The 18,667-nt window shown below is 35.4% G+C and overlaps 2 protein-coding genes across 4 annotated transcripts; one reads left to right on the forward strand and one right to left on the reverse strand.

The window, feature by feature from the left end:
- The first annotated feature begins 1,545 nt into the window (after nt 1–1,545).
- LOC18442184 (protein trichome birefringence-like 38) lies at nt 1,546–6,432 on the forward strand. 2 transcript variants are annotated; one of them, XM_006852408.4, is made up of 5 exons: nt 1,546–2,082; nt 2,166–2,337; nt 3,757–3,932; nt 4,756–4,914; nt 5,924–6,432. In XM_006852408.4, exons 1-5 carry the CDS (start codon nt 1,766–1,768, stop codon nt 6,213–6,215), a joined length of 1,116 nt encoding a protein of 371 aa, XP_006852470.2. In that variant the 5' UTR covers nt 1,546–1,765; the 3' UTR covers nt 6,216–6,432. The 2 variants fall into 2 exon arrangements, 1 of the variants encoding a protein (XP_006852470.2); XR_016055755.1 differs by lacking the exon at nt 3,757–3,932.
- Nucleotides 6,433–11,591: 5,159 nt separating this feature from the next.
- Nucleotides 11,592–16,765, reverse strand: LOC18442185 (50S ribosomal protein L34). 2 transcript variants are annotated; one of them, XM_088867159.1, is made up of 4 exons: nt 16,438–16,765; nt 16,259–16,331; nt 15,985–16,096; nt 11,592–11,883 (listed from the first exon to the last, which is right to left on the reverse strand). In XM_088867159.1, exons 2-4 carry the CDS (start codon nt 16,311–16,313, stop codon nt 11,754–11,756), a joined length of 297 nt encoding a protein of 98 aa, XP_088723285.1. In that variant the 5' UTR covers nt 16,314–16,331; nt 16,438–16,765; the 3' UTR covers nt 11,592–11,753. The 2 variants fall into 2 exon arrangements, with proteins under 2 accessions (XP_088723285.1, XP_011626271.2); XM_011627969.3 differs by having other exon boundaries at nt 16,259–16,335.
- Between the last annotated feature and the right edge of the window lie 1,902 nt (nt 16,766–18,667).

Raw genomic sequence — 18,667 nt, forward strand, 5'->3', positions numbered from 1 at the left:
TGTATTAGTATGATATATATTCATATCCATAGGTTATGGAGAGAGATGATATGTACTGATATGTATTAATGTGATACATATCTATATCCATAGGTTATGGAGAGATATGATATGTATCAGTGTGATACATATCCATATCCATACATTATCAAGATATATGTATCTATACAAATGCATATCCATATTGATGTGATTATTGTATAGGAATGGATCATTTGTCGAACTAAGACATGTACATATGGAATAAGAATAATGAAAATTTTAGTTCTGATGTGTCCTCAAGGGTATTTGAAGAAAGAGGGGATGAAAGAACCTAAGATTTCAAAAAGAAAATATAATAAAGTATTCTTTTTTTTTTGCTAAAGGAGCCCTTCAGGGGTATTTGATGAAGAGGGGATGAAAGAAACCTAAGATTTCAAAAAGAAAATATAATAAAGTATTCTTGTTTTTTGTTGAAGGAGCCCTCATTGAAAGCCATGATGGAACCATTGAAGCCGGAACAAGAAATTAGTTGTGCAAGAATCCATAGCTCCATTTTTGTGCAGTCAGTTTGATAGTAATCGAGTGACATTGCTTCTTCGGTCCGAACCAAGGAATCCATTATTTTATTCTATCGTTGATCAAAGATTTCTATATGAAAAATACGAATCGGAGTTTAAAAAAGAGGAAGGAGAATGAACCCTCGACCTGCAACAGATAGAAGAGGATTTATTCAATCACATAGTTTGGGCTTCTAGAATATGGAGCCCTTGTGACAATCTATTTGATTGTACTGAAAGGCCCAATACAATATGATCCATATCCATACGATTTCATATCATTTGGGCTCCTAGAATATGGAGCCCTTGTGACAATCTATTTGATTGTATTGAAAGGCCCAATATAATATGGTCCATATCCATACGATTCCATATCATATGATACCATATCTCTTGATAACGTATGAATATATATGATACTAATACATATCAATATGGATATGCATATGCATCTGTATAAATACATATCTCTTGATAAGATTAGTATGGATATGCATTTGTATAAATTCATATCTTTTGATAAGATTAGGTGGTGTCTATCCATAATCATCATAATAAGATTAGGTGGTATTTATCTATAACCATGGGTATTTATTTTTAACTGGCTATATATTTATACAGAGATTTATATATTCTTGATTAAAAAAAAAAAGAGAGAGCCTTAACGCTCAAATATACAAAACTACAATTTCTAAAGCATGGAGTCCGAGGAAATACAGTTTCTAATACATCCAATCTATCAACCTTCACATGGGATGGTTGTAAGTGATAAGTAATTGTGACCTACCAAAGGTAAAATAGAGTCAAATCCCACTCACTTTTACCCCCGATAACGAACAAAAACAAAGGTGGGCGCATTCCTCGCTATAAGACAAAGGGGCAGTGCCCATTATTCTACTCTCTACTCTTTGTTTTGCATATTAGAAGAAGAAGAACCCTCTCCACATTTCTCAAAGAAACCCATTTTCTCATATAAAAAGTTAAAAGCCTCAGCCTTTTCAGATTCAGAACGGCAGAATCAGAGAGGAGACATTAAACTCTCTCCCTCCTGCACATGTGATCTCTCTCTTCTTTTCTCTCTCCAACCCAGGAAAAATCTCCTTCCTTTGAATCCTCTTTCTCATCAAATTCAACTCTTTTCTCTCTCCAAACCAGGAAAAATCTCCTTCCTTTGAATCCTCTCTCTCATTAAATTCAACTCTCTTGTTTCCATATAGCCCCTTCGAATGGGTTCAAGACTACCGCTTATCTTTGCCATTATTTTCTCTCCTATGAGCATGGCACTTGAAGAAGCCGACGCTGAAGTGTTTGAGGGCGTGAATTCGAAGAATTTCTTAGGCAACGAGTCATTTTACAGCTTAGATAGACTCGGCACGACCTGCAATTTATTTGCCGGGAGTTGGGTCCTAGATGAATCTTATCCTTTCTATGATTCTTCCAGTTGCTCCTTCATCGACCTAGAATTCGACTGTTTAAAGCATGGTAGGCCTGATAAGCTCTACCTCAAGTATAGATGGCAACCAAATGGGTGCAATTTACCCAGGTAGAATGTCCTCTCTTTCTGGTTTTGCTCTAAAATTTCTTTTTTGTGGGGTGGGTGGATTCTGACTTTTAGCGTTAGTGCAGGTTCAATGCTCTGTACTTTTTGCTGAAGATGAAGGGGAAAGAAATCATGTTTGTTGGGGACTCTTTGGGTCTTAATCAATGGCAATCTCTGATATGCATGGTTCAAGCAGGGGCGCCAAGGGTGCGAACCAGCTTGGTTATGAGCGACCCACTTTCCTCTTTCATTTTCTTGGTGCGTTTGTCCCTCTGCTTTTTCTCTACGCCTTTTTTTTAATGTTAACAACCGAACGACCTTTTTTTTGAATTCATATAGCTTACTTTTTAGATGAAATTCATATGTTCCTGGTTGTTTGGTGTATACCTCCACCTTCGATTTGCTCAAATAATTTAAATTTAAATTCACTGTCGGGTATAAAGTTCATAGATGTGTTAATTCAGACCATTAATTTGAAAAGTGGTCCACCCTCACCATCTCGTCTTAAAATAATATTGGTGTTGAGTGTAGTGTGAATAGTATCATCAAGTCATTCATGACATTCTATAAGAGAGGCCAGTTTCGCATTAGAGAGAGAGGGAATTTTTTTCATTTTTTTTTGGGTAATTCAGTGCGGAAGACAGTCCCCGCCTCGATGTTTTTCAAATAGATCAGAAGTTAGTTTTTTAAGATATTAGTGGGGTGGTATTAATCGGAATGAAAACCACAATGGGGTGACTAAAGTCTAGTAGTTCTACTACCACGACCACAATGCCTTTCACGAGAAAAGGCATTTTGTGCATGCGCAAAAGAGGATCAATCGAGGTCTGGACTTTCAGGCTGAGCCTTTAAGATAAAAAGTAGAGCTGCGCCTCAAAATCCTGCTGGAAAATGTAATTCTTGAGTCAAAAACCCTTTGAATTGATGATCTCAACCGCAATAGTCATAACTATAAAAATAATAAATTTTTTATCATAAAGCATCTTATAACTCATTATCTAAACCGTTCATTTTCAAGTGTTTTCAGATTTAGAAAATAGGATTGAGGTTGCCGTGGTAGTACCACGGGAAGCCTAGCTAAAATCTAAGGCTTCTATTCTCATCTAAATCCTTCAAAAACCGCAAAAGATTTAAAAAAAGAAAATGCATAGGGACATGCATTCCAGCTGAATTACTCAAAAAAAAAAAAAAAAAAAAAAATCTACAAATCCGTCAGATCTGCCCTATTTTCGGTGTATTAAGTTTTATAATTAGATATAAATATAAAAGTCAGGACTAAATAATCCCCCACAAGTTCGCCATTATTCGGCAATAATTCGGGGCTGGTGTCCCTATTATTGCAGCTGGCTGGCTTTACCAGTACCCACTCACGATTAAAACAAATGAAATACCATTCGTTGGGAAATTTATGAAAATCCACTCAATAGATGAACTATTTACAGTTTGAGCCTTTTTATTTAATTTCAAAAAGAAACTTGAGTTGAATAGTTAAAAATGGGTAATATGACAGATAGTTGATAAACTAGGTTTATTTTGATAAATTTCTCTATTTTATAAAATTGATTTTTCTTTCAAATAAAAAAGACTATGGATTGAAGTTCACCGCACCATCCAGTAAATGAGAATATTACTATACTACTTAATTCTTTCTTATATAATAGTCAATGTTTTGCACAGGGCTACGGAGTAAAAGTCTCGTACTTCCGTGCTCCGTACCTGGTGGACATAGTGGGCGAGCCTGGAGGTCGAGCATTGAGACTCGACTCGATCCAAAATGGGAAGGCGTGGGCTGGGGCTGATATTTTGGTTTTCAATTCTGGCCATTGGTGGACTCACTATGGAAAATCCTCAGGGTGAGAAACATAAATAAATAAATAAAATAAAAATATATTATTTTTTTTTAATAATATAGCGGGGAAGATAGCCTCCTATCTGTTTTTTCAAATAAGAGTCAACTTTTTTAATATATTAATAGGATGGTTTTAGTGGTGAGAATGTAAACCACAACGTTGACTATGGTGTGGGGTGTTACCACCACGACCCCAGCCCCTTAAGAGTAGAAAAGTTATGGTGAATTAATTTATTTATGGCTATGGAAATGGAAATTGCTAGCTGATAGAGAACATGATATGTTCTAAGTGGCAGGTCCTGCCCTCCATCAGTCAATTGGTTGTGATGTCCAAATGAGTCGTGACCATAGCTTTTTTACCTTTCTGCTGATCATGGTCTAAACTTTCACGATCGGCGGATCGGTCCAAATGGGCAATATGAGAAAATGTTATAAGTCAAAATTTTAACGTATGGGTTTTTTGTGATTGTTTATTTTGCGTTTTTGGGGGTTGACGATGAATTTTAGGAGACTTGAGACGTTACTAGAACCATCCTAGAAGCGGTTCACTCCATATTTGGATTGGCTATTCTTGATCTAGATCACGGGTTGTGAAACACCGGTAGAAATTCTTTGGCTTTTTTTTTTTTTCGAGGGGAAGATGGAATTTTTAATAAGATTGAAGTGTGTTACATTGTTGAATAAATTTTATCTTGGATTTTGTGCCAATACATTCCCAACCACTCGATTTTACATCCACCAATAAATAATAATCGTGACCTTCTTATATCAAAAGTAAATGATTTTATTATATATATTTTCTTTTAATAATTTTATGGTTTTTGCAGGTGGGATTACATTAGAGTGGGGAACAAAGTATACAAAGACATGGATCGCACCACAGCTTTTTATCAAGGCATGAAGACTTGGGCTAATTGGGTGGACTCCAACGTTATGCCCATGAGAACCAAAGTCTACTTTCAAGGAATATCTCCTACACATTACAGGTATCTGATCTTCGAGATGAAATGGAAGTTGGATTGTTTTTGAAACCAGATTTCAGTCTTTCAAAAAATCATGGAGTTCTAACAAAGTTCAATATATGGAAGGAAATTTGAAATTTATTTTTATTTTTCCAAATTAGAGATTTCTATATTTTGTAAACTGAACAACTTCCAACGAGACCAAAGTATTGAAAACGTTTTCGGTTGTTTGTCCTATAATTGTGTTGTGAACCCCATTTTAGATTACAGTCTCCCAAAAAAAAGTATTAACTTTTCTTGGTAGTTTAACTTTTCCTATTTTAATTTTGTGAAGAATAATTCATTATTCGGTGGAAAAGGGAACGAGAGTGGATTCTAGGAACTTACATCATGAGTGCCTTGCTTAAAAGAGAACATGAGGATCCAAACTTTTGTTAAATGACAACCACAAACGTTAGGAAGGTCCCCACCACTCAGCACACAAATAAGGAAAAAACCATGGCTAATGTGCACAGTACACCATAACGTATTCATAATCCCATGACACATTCCACCAGGTGCTTTTCACTTCCATCGAAATGGTGGGCCTCGCGGTGGAGCATACAATACGACTTTTTAAGTGCTCTCTTCGAAATGAACAGTACACCTTGTCCCTTAGGGTGTATTTAATTTCTGAAAGATGTAGTTTTTAAAATGGTATCTTTTATAAAAAGGGAGTTTTAAAGTTCTCTATGGAACTCGTGGTATCCACTTTTTAACTTTAAATATAAAACAGGGTATTCACTTTACTATAAAATGTCCCTCTTATCAAACAAGAAAGTGCTACAGTACTCACTTCTCGCTATTATGCAACCGGTAACCCAAAGCTAATTTAGTAGTTATGTTTGGCCTTGAGTGTTTAGTTGTTCAAGATTGGAAAATTCGATTCATACCTCTAAACTACTAAAGAAAAAGAGGACAAACAAAAAAACCAAGGCTAAATCTACTGTCTTTGCTTTCAAAAATGACTTAGTCTCTCTTTTTGTCTTTCAAGTGCAAACGAATGGCATGATGGCCGGTACAAAGATTGCTACGGGCAAACACAGCCATTATCGGGTTCGACATACCCAGGGAGCTTGCCAGACCAGCTCGGTGTGATCAAGAATGTGATCAAGAGCATGACAAAACCAGCATACCTCCTCGACATAACCACACTCTCACAGTTGAGGAAGGACGCACACCCTTCTATCTACGGCTTAATGAGTGCCCGAGATTGTAGCCACTGGTGCCTTCCCGGCCTGCCGGATACATGGAACCAACTCCTTTACACCGCCTTATATTTCTGAGATGAGATTATCAAGCATGCATGCATCAACCAAATACCCCCTTTTTTTTTTCTTTGGGTAAGTGAAAGGGCAACTCCTTTGTGTCCCCTTTTTTTTTTATTGGAAGATTGGTAGGAACGATGGGGATTTGCCAAATTATTAAAAAGAGATGGATGTAATTTATGGTTAATTGCAAAATTTCTAATAAAAGTTCTCCAAAGTGAATTTCCTCCTTGAACACAGTTGCATGCTTAAGATGATGGGATATTAACACCTGAACAATGGAAGGTTTCTAAACAGTTCTTTATGAAGGAAAAGTGCACCACATTTTTAGAGGCTTCAATCAATTTTCTCTTGAAAAAAAAAAAGAAATTAGCAAGGGACAAGTCAGAAGGAACTGCAATCAGAACTCTGTTACAAATGAATGGTAGTTGAAATTATCTAATCCCCACACCAATTCACATATATAATGAACCAATATCTCTTCAAGCTAGAGGCCACTCTCTAAATCTTAAAACTCAAGGATAATAAATTTATTAGTTATTGACAAATAGCAAACTTCTTTCTCTCATAGGTCTTAAGAATATCAGATTCCGGAATGATAAATTCTGCACCACAAGACACGCACAAGATGAACAAGAAATTAGTCAACAATTCAATACTAATAACAGCCATTCAAGGTAACTTCTGTACATGCTTATCCACTGGATAACTTCTCAAGATCATAAATACCCTCCTTGATTTATATAAGACACCAGAAAAAATAAGATATCTAAAGCCTTTAGGTTGTTTCCTACATACACATGAGATCGCCATCAAATTAGTACATACCTCACATCTATCTGCCCTATGGCATACACCTAGCTAAAACACATCCCATAGCACTCAACAGAACTATCAGTCATGAGTTTAGGGTATTTATGTCTTTTAGGTGTTATAGAGAATTCAGGGATAATTTGGTTATTTTATTATTTTATTATTATTTTATTTTTGTTACAGGTATTTCAGGTCATTTTTTAAAGTAAAACATGTATAAAAGGAGAGAGAGAAAGAGAGAGGGGAGAATGTTTAACCCCTTATAATGTTTTATTTTGAGAACTTTGAGGGAAAACAAAAAACAAAAAAGAACCTAGGAAGGGCTTCTTGAACCATTCGAGTGGTAGCACCCCTCAATGACCCTCGTTTCCAAAGCACTATTCAATTTCTTCTCTCTTCTACTCCTTTTCTTTCCCTTATTTTTCTTTTTTTTTTTACCATTTTTTCTCTTTTCTTTCTTTTTTTCTTTTCCTTTCTTTTTCTTTTCTTTACTTCTTTCCTCAATATTCTTACTTCGTAATCAATATTCTTTACTTCTATTCATTCTTTGAACTCCTCAATATTCTTACTTCGTAATCAATTTTCTCTATTTTTTTTGTCTTTTTCTAGCTGTCAAAACCAGTAAATATTCCCATTTTAAATCCACAACCACCTTAAAATTAACTCTTAAGTTTTCCCCAAAATTAACCCTAAATGAATCCCTTGCTTAATTTTGCAATTAAAATCAAAACACTAAGTTTCATACACCCCATTAACTTCAAAACCCTGGAACTAGTATAGATACCTTTTGAAATCAATTTAAAATTATTCTACACCAGCTTCTTCTCTTTGAGTCACTAGTTTTAAACTTGATCAGTTTTGTTTGGCTGATTTGTTTAAGGACATATTTCAATCTATCATAGGTTTGAAATCTCATCTCCCACACATTATCATCATCATCGTCAAACCTTTTTTCTCGCTAATTACGATCGGCTACATGAATCTCGATCCGCCATTCTATTCTATTAAGGGTCATACCCTCAGTGAGGCCATAAGTCTCCACATCTTTTCTCACTACTTCCAACCATATCCTTTTGGGCCTACCCCTTATTTTTTTTTAGCATTCTACTTGATCTAACTCGCACCACCTAACAGGTATTGTACTGGGTCTGCACCATACAGAGCTAGCCCACCTAAGTCTACTATGTCTCATTTTATCGCCTATTGGTGCCACACCTAAATTTTCTAGAATGTATTCACTTCAAATTCAATTCCTCCTAACCATATCACTCATCCATCTCAATATCCTCATCTCTGCTAAACTTATTCTATGAGTACATTGTTTTTTGGCCGCCCAGTATTCCACCTCATAAAGCAAAGCTGGTCTAATAGTTATCCTATAGAACTTGCCCTTCAGCTTCATTGATATGCAACGATCACATAAAATTATGGTTGTACATCTCCACTTCATCCACCCAGCTCTAATTCTATGTGCGACACCTTCCTCAATCTTTCTATTTTCCTGATTTATCAATCCAAGATGTCAAAAGTGCAATCTTTTTGGTATTTCAGGGGCATCAATCATAACTGCTTCATTGCCTTCTACTCTTATTATTACTAAACTTGCATTCGATATACTTTGTTTTTGTCCGGCTAATTTTAAGACCTTTAGATTCAAGAGCATTCCTCCAAGGTTCTTTGTGTTGATGCCATTTCGAGGCTGATCAATCATAACTATATCATCTACGAACAACATGTACCATGGTACCTCATCTTGTATGTGCGTAGTTAAGTCGTCTATAACTAAGACAAAGAGGTATAGGCTCAATGTTGAACCTTGATGTAGACCTACTGTCACTGAAGACTACTCATCTCTCAACTAGTTGTTCGTACACTAGTTAGCACTCCATCATATATATCTTTCACTAGGTCGATGTAATGTCTAAAGACTCTTTTTTTTTCTAATACCCATCAAATCAAATCTCAATATACTCTATCATAAGCTTTCTCTAGATCAATAAAGACCATGTGTAGACGGGTTAAGGAAAATTTTAAGGTCCTTACTCTTCTTAGACCAAAATCTAATCTCCCCAGTGCACATTGATTTTTATGGATGACACCAGCTGATTTTGTAGATAATTAGCCTTAGTTTAACAAAGTGCTTCTCCAAACATATTTAAAGGTCTTGTAATTGAAAGATTAGAGGGTGGCTAACCTTACGTTACATCAACAAGCATAGGACAACAAAACGACCAGAACAAACTCGAAGCATTTCACTTCAATGTCACCAACAGTTGGGTTTGATTCCAAGCCCTTCAAAGGTGCGTGTGTGTGTGACGCTTATTACTCATCAGGCATCAAAATACCGCCCCCATACATCTTAATAAATGAATTTAGAACTATGTTACCACATCTCAAAATAACTTTATATTTGATGATAAAAAAGAGGTCTCACTTTAAAATGTGTAGGAAAAAAAACGGTCATAGATGTCTTAAATGGTCATCCTCAACAGCTTCAAGGATGAAAGTCTGAACCACGCATTGAATGTAACATTTGTTTATTCCCTTCTATCATGTATTATTTCCATGACCACCTCCTCGAAAATAGGATTATAGGTGATTATATTTTTTTTTTTTGCTGTGTAAGTTAGGTTGTACTTTCTCATTCATAGAATTCCACATCTCACCTGCCTTGTGCAATATAGGTTCATCAGTACATGCAGCCGTCCACATGGATAATCAGTTCTGGGAAGAGAAGAATCTATTTTGATACATGCAATGGTTTAAAAAACGGATCGGTGACCCGGATCGAGTTTCTAAAAAACCGATTCGGATCGGCGATTCGGATCGGGAATCGGGTGAATCGGTCAGAATAAAGCTTAAAAAAAATTCGAAAAAATTATTAAAATTCATTATAAATATTTTTTTTTAGGAATTCAATAAAAAATGAGAGTATTCCATTAAGAATTTTCATGTTTTTGAATGAATATGCGAATATTGATATGTTCTTTCCCTGCATAAACCGCCATTCAGCATTTAATTTACAGTATTTCATGCTCATCCTTACACTGTTGCTGTTGGGACTCGATATGTGAATAATATGGCTGAGATAGGGTGGCCTCAGAATCATCATCTCTCTTGTTTTCTCTTTGAATAATATGGATTAAAAAAAAAAAAAACAAATTTTCAAAAAAATCGATCATGGATTAAAAAAAAAATCACAAATTTTCAAAAAATTCTATCATGGATTACAAAAAAAAATTCGATCATGGATTAAACAAAAAAAATCACAAATTTTCAAAAAATTCAATCATGGATTACATAAAATTCGATCATGGATTACATAAAATTCGATCATGGATCACAAAAAAAAACAAACAAAAAAAACAAAAAAAAAAAAACAAAAAATTCAATCGTGGATTACAAAAAAAGAAAAAAATAGTTCGATCATGGATTACAAAAAATTCAATCATGAATTACAAAAAACTCTATCATGGGTTACAAAAAAAGCAAAAAACAAAAAATTCAATCATGGATTACAAAAAAAAAAACAAACATTTCGATCATGGATTACAAAAAAAAAACAAACATTTCGATCATGTATTACAAAACATTCGATCATGGATTACAAAAAATTCTATCATGGGTTACAAAAAAAAAAAAAAAACAAAAAAATCGATCATGGATTACAAGAAAAGAAAACAAACATTTCGATCATGGATTACAAAAAATTCTATTATGGGTTACAAAAAACCAAAAAATTTGATCATGGATTACAAAAAAACAAAAACAATTCGATCATGGATTACAAAAAAATCGATCAAGTATTACAAAAAAATCTATCATGGATTGCAAAAAAAAAAAAAATATATATATATATATATATATATATATATATATATATATAATAATAATAATAATTCCGTACGGAATCGCCGATTCACTGTTTGGACTCGCCGATTCCGTACTGTTCTCTCTAGAACCGGACGATTTCCGATTTTTTGGGCGATCCGATCCTTTTTCACGATTTCCGAGTTGAACCGGACGAGTCCGATTCGACTCGACGTTTTTTAAAACGCTGGATACATGTATTAACATGTCTAACACATTTACAGAACACAACCCAAACTGCAAAACTAAAGTGACATAACAAAAACAAGGGTTTAACCAGCGTATCTGGACTTGGCCAAGTCGTTTCTAAGTCAAACAACCCTTAATCGCATACCGGGTAGTGTACATTTGCATTATAGCAAAGGGTTTGAATCCCACCAACAAAGGTTTTCAAACCCAGGAGAGGTTCTGTCTTTTTTTTATTATTATTATTCTAGAAGTACCACCTGAGGGATTGAACCCTAGACTTATCACAAAGAAACATTCCAATGGCGGACAAGTAAACCAGACAGTTGCAATCAAAGTAAAAGGTATATTATATATACTGATTTTTTTGGCTTTATTTTTGTTTGCAAAATAGGGGGGGCAAGTTATTCAGACTCATCTAAGTAAGTCGGCTCGTCCAAGGGTCGTGTACCTGGGACGAATCGATTTCTATACACTAGCTTTAACCACTATTCAATCTTACATGAAAACGGCACGCTTGCCCCATTTTCCAATCAGGATAATGCCAGATAATAACATTAGAAAACTAACAAACTATTCATGAAAAATGAACAACAATGATGATCTTCATGAGAGAAAGTAGTGCAAAGTGAGAGAGACAGTAGTGCAAAGTGATCTGTTGCACATTGCAACAAAATGAGATCAAAACTAATAACCAACATAGACTGCAGCATTTACAATGTAGCAGTCATCATTTTTGTCACCAATTGCCTCCAAACAGACACCACTCGAACAAATCAATCCACCATCCACAACCTCACAGCTAACAATATTACCACTGCAAAAAAACAGAAAGACTAGGAATCAGGTCAAACTCCACAGTAAGAACTTAAAAGGCGGACACTAAATTCAGCAGTGACAAGTGAAAAAAAAAACACACATAATAGGTTAGTACCATTAAGTGCGAAACTGCAAAAGTATCAATTCATACGGTTCAAGTCTTAAAGCAATAATTAAGTGTTTTGCACATGGGTATGTCCAGGGGAATCCCTAGGCTTCAAATAAGTTTAATTGCTGTTTATGACAGACAACCTGAGAGGAAGACTAAATTAGAAACAAATGTGCTTTTTAACACAAAATAAACAATAGTTCATAGACTAAATTAGAAGATGTCACTTTATCAAATGTCATTCCGAAAAAAAATTCTCTCAATTCATCAAAATGTACTATTTACCCTTCTAAAACAACTATTATTCACTAAGTTTCATTCAACCATCATATTTACAGCTCAACGATTCACAGAAACAGCCATGTTTTATCCCCTATTTATCAGACTATGCACTGCCTTATCTGTTGCTTAAAACACTGCACCATCTGTAGCTTAAAACACATTACTCGAGTGCATGATATTGAAAAGCATGAAACCAAACCCCAGTGAGCACAATATAGCGAGTCATTGTTGCAAGCAATAAGCACTAAAAATGCAATATCTCAATCAAGATGCTGGCAACTTCCAGTGCTGCACACATACTCCAATAAAAGTATAAAAGGAAGCACATTATTCTTTATTAAAAGAATTACAGAAGTCCCAAAATTAATCAGTACTCCAACCACGGTGCTGAAATAAGCAGGAGGCTATGAATTCCTCAAATAGAAGTGGACAAGGTTATTTATAGAACAGAAATTTTCCCTTAAATATACCACTGGCATATCAAAAAGGAAATAGTGTGTTCAATTTGAAGGAACCTTATACCTGAACAGAGTATCCAATCCCTAATTCATGTTTTCTTTGTCATCCCTGAGAAATTATTAGAGAAAGTCATCTATTTCCCACCGCTCTCAATCGCTCTAATGGACATTGTTTAGGCCGATCTAGTAAGGTTCAAGTTTCTCATAATCCTGATAGAGCACATCCCTTTTCAACCAGGTCGAGTCACAAATAGAGAACTGTATCAAAGCAAGCTTAGCAGTCATAAACCACAGGAGATGTTTACATACATTCTACAGACTGTAATATAACATACACTAATAGCAACTTAAAAAGAATGGTGTGGTACTTCATAAACTCCAGGCGGGCATGCCTTCCTAAATGGGATTCCCACTCAAATTACAAACGAAGAATATCCAATTCTTATATTTTTTTATTCCACTTAACAGTGTCCAAGGACTTTTAATCAGTCATGATGATCTTTACAAGATATTGTCAAGTTATGCTTCATATGATAAAAAACAACCATTTCAGGGATGGGTCTATTACAATAACTTTGACAGTTAACTTCGATATTATCGAGTCAAATGGGATACCCTATCAAGCACTTCATTTTCAAACATGGACAACAACCATGAGTTAATCCCCACAATCATTTTCGTGCCCACTATGCAATAAATGCACATGGGTAGAGCATACATAGAAGCTGTCTCAAAATTTTGCATTGGAGATCCCCAGCCTCATGTTGAGTTCCATAGAAAATTAGGAGATATTTGAGTGGAAATTGTTCTTTGAGCAGCATTTGTTCCAGATTACATAGTTCTGTATATGAACTAAGCATAATTTGTTCTTTCAGAAAATCCCAACGGTCCTGTTTATAAACTCGTCATTGTGGTTTTGGTGAATTAGTTTCATTCATTATTGAAGCATTGATTACAAGGGAGACATCCTTCAGTATACAAGTTTTGGTTCACACCAAATCCTCAGATCAGATAACTTAGGGACATTCCATCTAAAAATCCACCCAAAAGGAAAATTCTGGAGTCATTGGTTGCATTAGAAATTTACCAGAGTTAAGAGATTGAAGTTCATGAATTGGAAAGCGAACAATTCTCAAGCAATAGCTCTTAAATTACTCCACATTGATTGCAATGCACAAGGTGACAGTCATCACCTACGCTAGCTTGTTATTAGCTTAAGCCTAACATTATCTAAGGTTGTTCATGGAGCATATTGTCACAAAGTACAATATCAGCCTTCATTCACTAGTGGAAAAGTTGCAAAGGCAGACCCAAATTTCACCATAGATCTCATAAAGTTTAGCAGTGCAAAACTCATAAGAAGCTTCCAAAGGTCCTCATTGGACTTTGTACCAAGTTTGAGACCATTTGTTCTTCCATTTTGCTTTAAGTTTCCTCCACCAGAAATGGAAAAGGAATATGTGGTATTAGCAATGAAGAGGCTTGAACACGATCCCCAAATTTCATACTTCATCGGACAATATTTAAGTCCTCTACATATATTATACCTGATTCTACTACTGCCGATTCCAGTAAACCCACTACAAACAAAATAGTTTTTTTTCATTTCTTTTTGTGTGTGTATGTGTGGATTTTTGGGTAGTTCAGCTATAGTTTTACATTGACACACAAGTCAACAACTTAACCAATCAAGCCTGATTTGGTTCCATCATCTCATATTTGTAAAGGATTCATGTGCATGCAAACATATTGAGAAAACTACAAATCATTAGATTGACAGCCATGAAATTTAGCATTATTAGTAATGCGCAAGTTCTCAGAATTACTATTGACAAGTTCAGTTATGAGTTCTCCTCATCAATACAGTTGGGCATTGATCGCCCTTGGTACATTTGGGAAACAACAAGGGCATACATCCCCCTCACTTTGATCCTGCTGGATATTTCACTTCTTCTCATTCTAGGTTGCCACTGCCATACATCTGAAGCTAATCCCTCCAACAATGTCCAAGCACCCCCTCAGCCTAGTTATTGCTGGCAACAAGCATCCACTCTAAAGCACTCCCTCCCCTTGATAAAACAATGTATGCTTCATAGTGTATGAGTATTTGACTAATGTTACTATAAAATGTGTCAAAATACGACATACCTTACTATGATTTCAACAGTATGGATACGACTATGAGAAGACATTCACTCAGTGCCTAGAATGCCACCTTACGTATGTCATTTGCCATTAGTTTAAGTTACAAAGCATTCTATAGATCAACCAAAAGCTAGAATAATATTTACATAGTTATCAAGAGGAAGTCAAAAATTGCAACCACCGCTTTTGCATAAGGCTCTTTCTGGACTCAAACAAGCTCCCAGAGCTTTGTTTGAGAATTTTAAGTGTGATTCTATTAAGTTATCCCTCAATAAGTTGATATGACTATCTAATATTTATTGGAAGATCATTTATAAAGTAGATGTTCAGGGATGGCAGACTATTGCTGCTCTACTTGAGAAGACTCTTCATAGCTATTGTCATGTCTGAGTACTGCGGACCTTCGTCCTTATATATGCTCAGGCAGCACAAACACCCTTGAGTTTTGATATCTCATTCACTTCTCCAGAAAAAATAATAAAAACTTTCATACATGAATTAAACTAAATCACAAACTTTCCTTACATGGAAAGTTTGATGGTCACTGAATTCCATCCAAATCCAAAAAGCCTTTCCATAATGTTGCAACCTTAAACAATCCATTTAAAGTGTACCTTCAAAGTTTATCATAACATATAATTTTGATGTAAAATATTCTTAAGATTATCTCAAAATCTATTTTCATATCTATTTATAAAATTTTAAACTCCAAAAATAATTAAAATCAAGTAGATCTAAAAATATATGAAAATCTTGGAAATGGTCAGTCTAGAAAATGTGTTGTAAAATGCACCATTTCTGGGACTCAAAATCTTTTTTTTTTCATAGTCATTCATCTCGATGTCGAGATGATCAATTAGAGAGTTTTTCAATATTAAAACATCCTTATATAAACTTTTCGCTTTCATGAATGGACAGCACAAAGTTTGAAGGTTGGCACATCAAGAGCTTGAGTTTTGCCCACTCATCCTTGCTCAACCATAATCCAATAGAAGTATTTATCTTCTACATATATTCAGCAGTAAAAGTTAATAACATAACAAGTAGGGAAAAGTAGCTAATGAAAAGAGCTCGTTAAAACAATCATGGAACAGGCAGCACTCACTATGGGAAAACAGATTTAACTTTTTCAACGTCCAAAGATTGTTGGGTCGAACGCGGAACTCCCAACTTGATCTTAAGTTTCATCTGATCAAATGTAACCCCGGGTACAGAGCCTGCATCACTCCAAAATAAAGCAACCCATATTTCGTTTTTTACAATAGAACACAGCCCAAATTAAATCCCTTTTCTTCCCAAAAACCACTAGTCCCACTTCCCAATCTTCATTTTCAGGAGAAGAGAAAGACTAAAGATTAATTTAGAAATATGGGGTTGACCTAGGCGAAAGGCCGGAATCGAATTAGAAGATATAGCATCCCTGCAAGCCCTCATAGCAGCAGCAGTTATATCCTGCCTACAAGTGAAAAGAAAATGGGGCATTAAGATTTCACAATAATTGGCCAAAAGAAGTGGGCGAATGCAAGATAAAAGGAAGGAAAAGGAGAGACGATATTACCCATGTTGATCATAACCGACCCCCATTTCTACGAATAAAAGCTTCATACGAGAATCTTGTTCACTTTCTTTAGAGGTTTCTTTAGAATCCATTGCAACGGATAAAGCTTTGGAGGAAGTGGCTCGAGGATGTTTGGATGGTTTTGGTTGTAACAGGTGACCAGGGGAATTGAAAAGAGAGAAAAGGGAAAGGTTTTGTGATTGTCTTGAGAAATGTTGGAGCGAGGAATTGAAGAAAGAGAAAGGAGGACGAAGGGGAGAAGAGAGATTACAGGTGACTACCATTTCTCGTTGCGAGCATGTTAAAGGTTAAAAACCGGATCCGTTTCTCGGATAGGCTTCCAAAATCGGTAATTTAAATCGAAGAATCTGCTGGACAGTCTCGAATAAATTTTAAAAAATCATTATAATTTATCAGAAATTTAGTGTTATTAAAATTCTAAAAATAATAGTGATGATTGTATTATAGTTTTTTATTATTATGTCAAAAATATGTAAATTTAAAAACTTGTCTAAGTGTTTATATCTATTAAATTCATTTTATAGTCAAAATAAATTATGAAAATAAAATGAATTTCTCTAACTCAAATTATTCTTTTATTTTTATATTAATTTAAGAGTTTTATTTTTGAAAGAAACTATATAAAACAAATTTATAGAAAAAAACTTCTATTTAAAGGAATTTAAATCTCTCTCCCCTTATGAATGACAATTATTTTTGTATTAATTGTGGGGAGTTCAAAGTAAATTAAAACATCCTTACTTTTGCAGTACATAAGAACGGATGAAAATCGTAATGACAAAAAAAGAAAAAAAATGAAAGTTGCACGTTAAGCCTATAGTGTGACAATGTGTTAAGCCTATAGTGTGACAATGTTCTGCATAATGAGAGCGAGGACCTAGGCGTAGTGTGACAATGTTTGAGAGAGACGACCTCGGCGAGGGCGGGGGCGGGGGCGGGGGCAGGGGCAGGGGCAGGGGCGGGGGTGGGGACGGGGGCGAGGGGGAGGGGGAGGGCGAGGGTGGGGGGGGGGTGGGAGGCGGCCGACATTTGGGGGCGGGGGGCGGGAGGCGGCCAACATTTGGGGGCGGGAGGCGGGAGGCGGCCAACATTTGGGGGCGGCCAACATTTGGGGAAGAAGGCCTGCAATGATGAGTCCACAAATTTAAATTTAAAAATTTTTTAAATACAAAATAAAAAATTGTGGGATCAGTAATGATAAAGTCTTTTTTAATTTAATAACTGCAAACTAAAAATAAAAAAATGTGAATTTATATTGGAAATTGTGAATTGGTGACATGCTCGATTTTCTTGGACAGAACCGGTCCGACCTGGCCGAAGTCTACTGAATCCTAATATATTGAGATATCTGGATTGCCATCAACAATTCTCAATCTAGATCGAGAGATTTCGATTTGGATAGTCGAATTTTCAATTGGAAACCTAGATTGTTTTCTTCTCCGAGGAGAATATGCACAACATGAGGTCCGAGGTTCAACAGCTCGGACAATGTTGTGTTTATGTATTTTTTTTTGTGAAAGTTAGTTGTACAAGGTTTAAAACCTCGGACCACTTCTCCCAAAAATATATGGAAAACTAAGTGATTCGAGATTTGATAGCTTGATACACATTATGTTAGTTTTTTTTTCTTTTGTGAAAGTTAGGTTTCCATGGTTTGGAACCTCGGATTGCTTGTTCTCACTTAAATATGGGCAGAACATTTTGGGTGAGGTCTTTCTTTCAGAATTGTAAGTTCAGCAGCTCAGACAGCTTTCTGTTTAAATTTTTTTTGAGAAAGTTACCTGTCTTTTGCATATATTGTTTTTTTCCTTTTTTTTTTTTTTTTTTTTTTGCTGATTATGAAATGGTTAGGGCTAAAAGCCCAATCTATTTCAATTTTTCTCACAAGGAAAACCCACGCTCTTGCCCCAGTCCTATCTTTCTCCTTTGTCACTTTGCCCTACCCGGAACTCCTTGTGTTACAAAATCTACAAGCTCTCTATAACAGGTTCCTCTTTTTCATCATTTCGTTGGGTCTTTTTTATGGATTACTTGACTGTAGAGGGATTTGTGGGTTATGATGTGTTTTTTCTTTTTGTATTACTTTTTTGTGGCTTATTATGTATTTTTATTTCTATTTATAGAATGCTTGTCTATTTGAAAATTTATTTTATTTATTTTAAGTTGAAAATTGATTAATATTGCACGAGTCTAAACTATAGGGTTCTTA

The sequence above is a fragment of the Amborella trichopoda genome, chromosome 1 (genome assembly GCF_054954075.1).
Source record: "Amborella trichopoda isolate Santa Cruz 75 chromosome 1, AtrichopodaSantaCruz75HAP2 v2.0, whole genome shotgun sequence".
NCBI classification, from domain to species: domain Eukaryota; kingdom Viridiplantae; phylum Streptophyta; class Magnoliopsida; order Amborellales; family Amborellaceae; genus Amborella; species Amborella trichopoda.

Excerpts from the sequence above, each read along its gene's own strand:
- LOC18442185 (XM_011627969.3), bottom strand. The coding sequence starts at position 16,721 with ATGGTAGTCACCTGTAATCTCTCTTCTCCCCTTCGTCCTCCTTTCTCT. Across the intron at positions 16,336-16,437 it reads GTCGGTTATGATCAACATGG|GCAGGATATAACTGCTGCTG; the intron begins GTAATATCGTCT and ends TTTCACTTGTAG. Across the intron at positions 16,097-16,258 it reads GATTCCGGCCTTTCGCCTAG|GCTCTGTACCCGGGGTTACA; the intron begins GTCAACCCCATA and ends GGAGTGATGCAG.
- LOC18442184 (XM_006852408.4), top strand. The coding sequence starts at position 1,766 with ATGGGTTCAAGACTACCGCTTATCTTTGCCATTATTTTCTCTCCTATG. Across the intron at positions 3,933-4,755 it reads CACTATGGAAAATCCTCAGG|GTGGGATTACATTAGAGTGG; the intron begins GTGAGAAACATA and ends TGGTTTTTGCAG. Across the intron at positions 4,915-5,923 it reads ATATCTCCTACACATTACAG|TGCAAACGAATGGCATGATG; the intron begins GTATCTGATCTT and ends TTGTCTTTCAAG.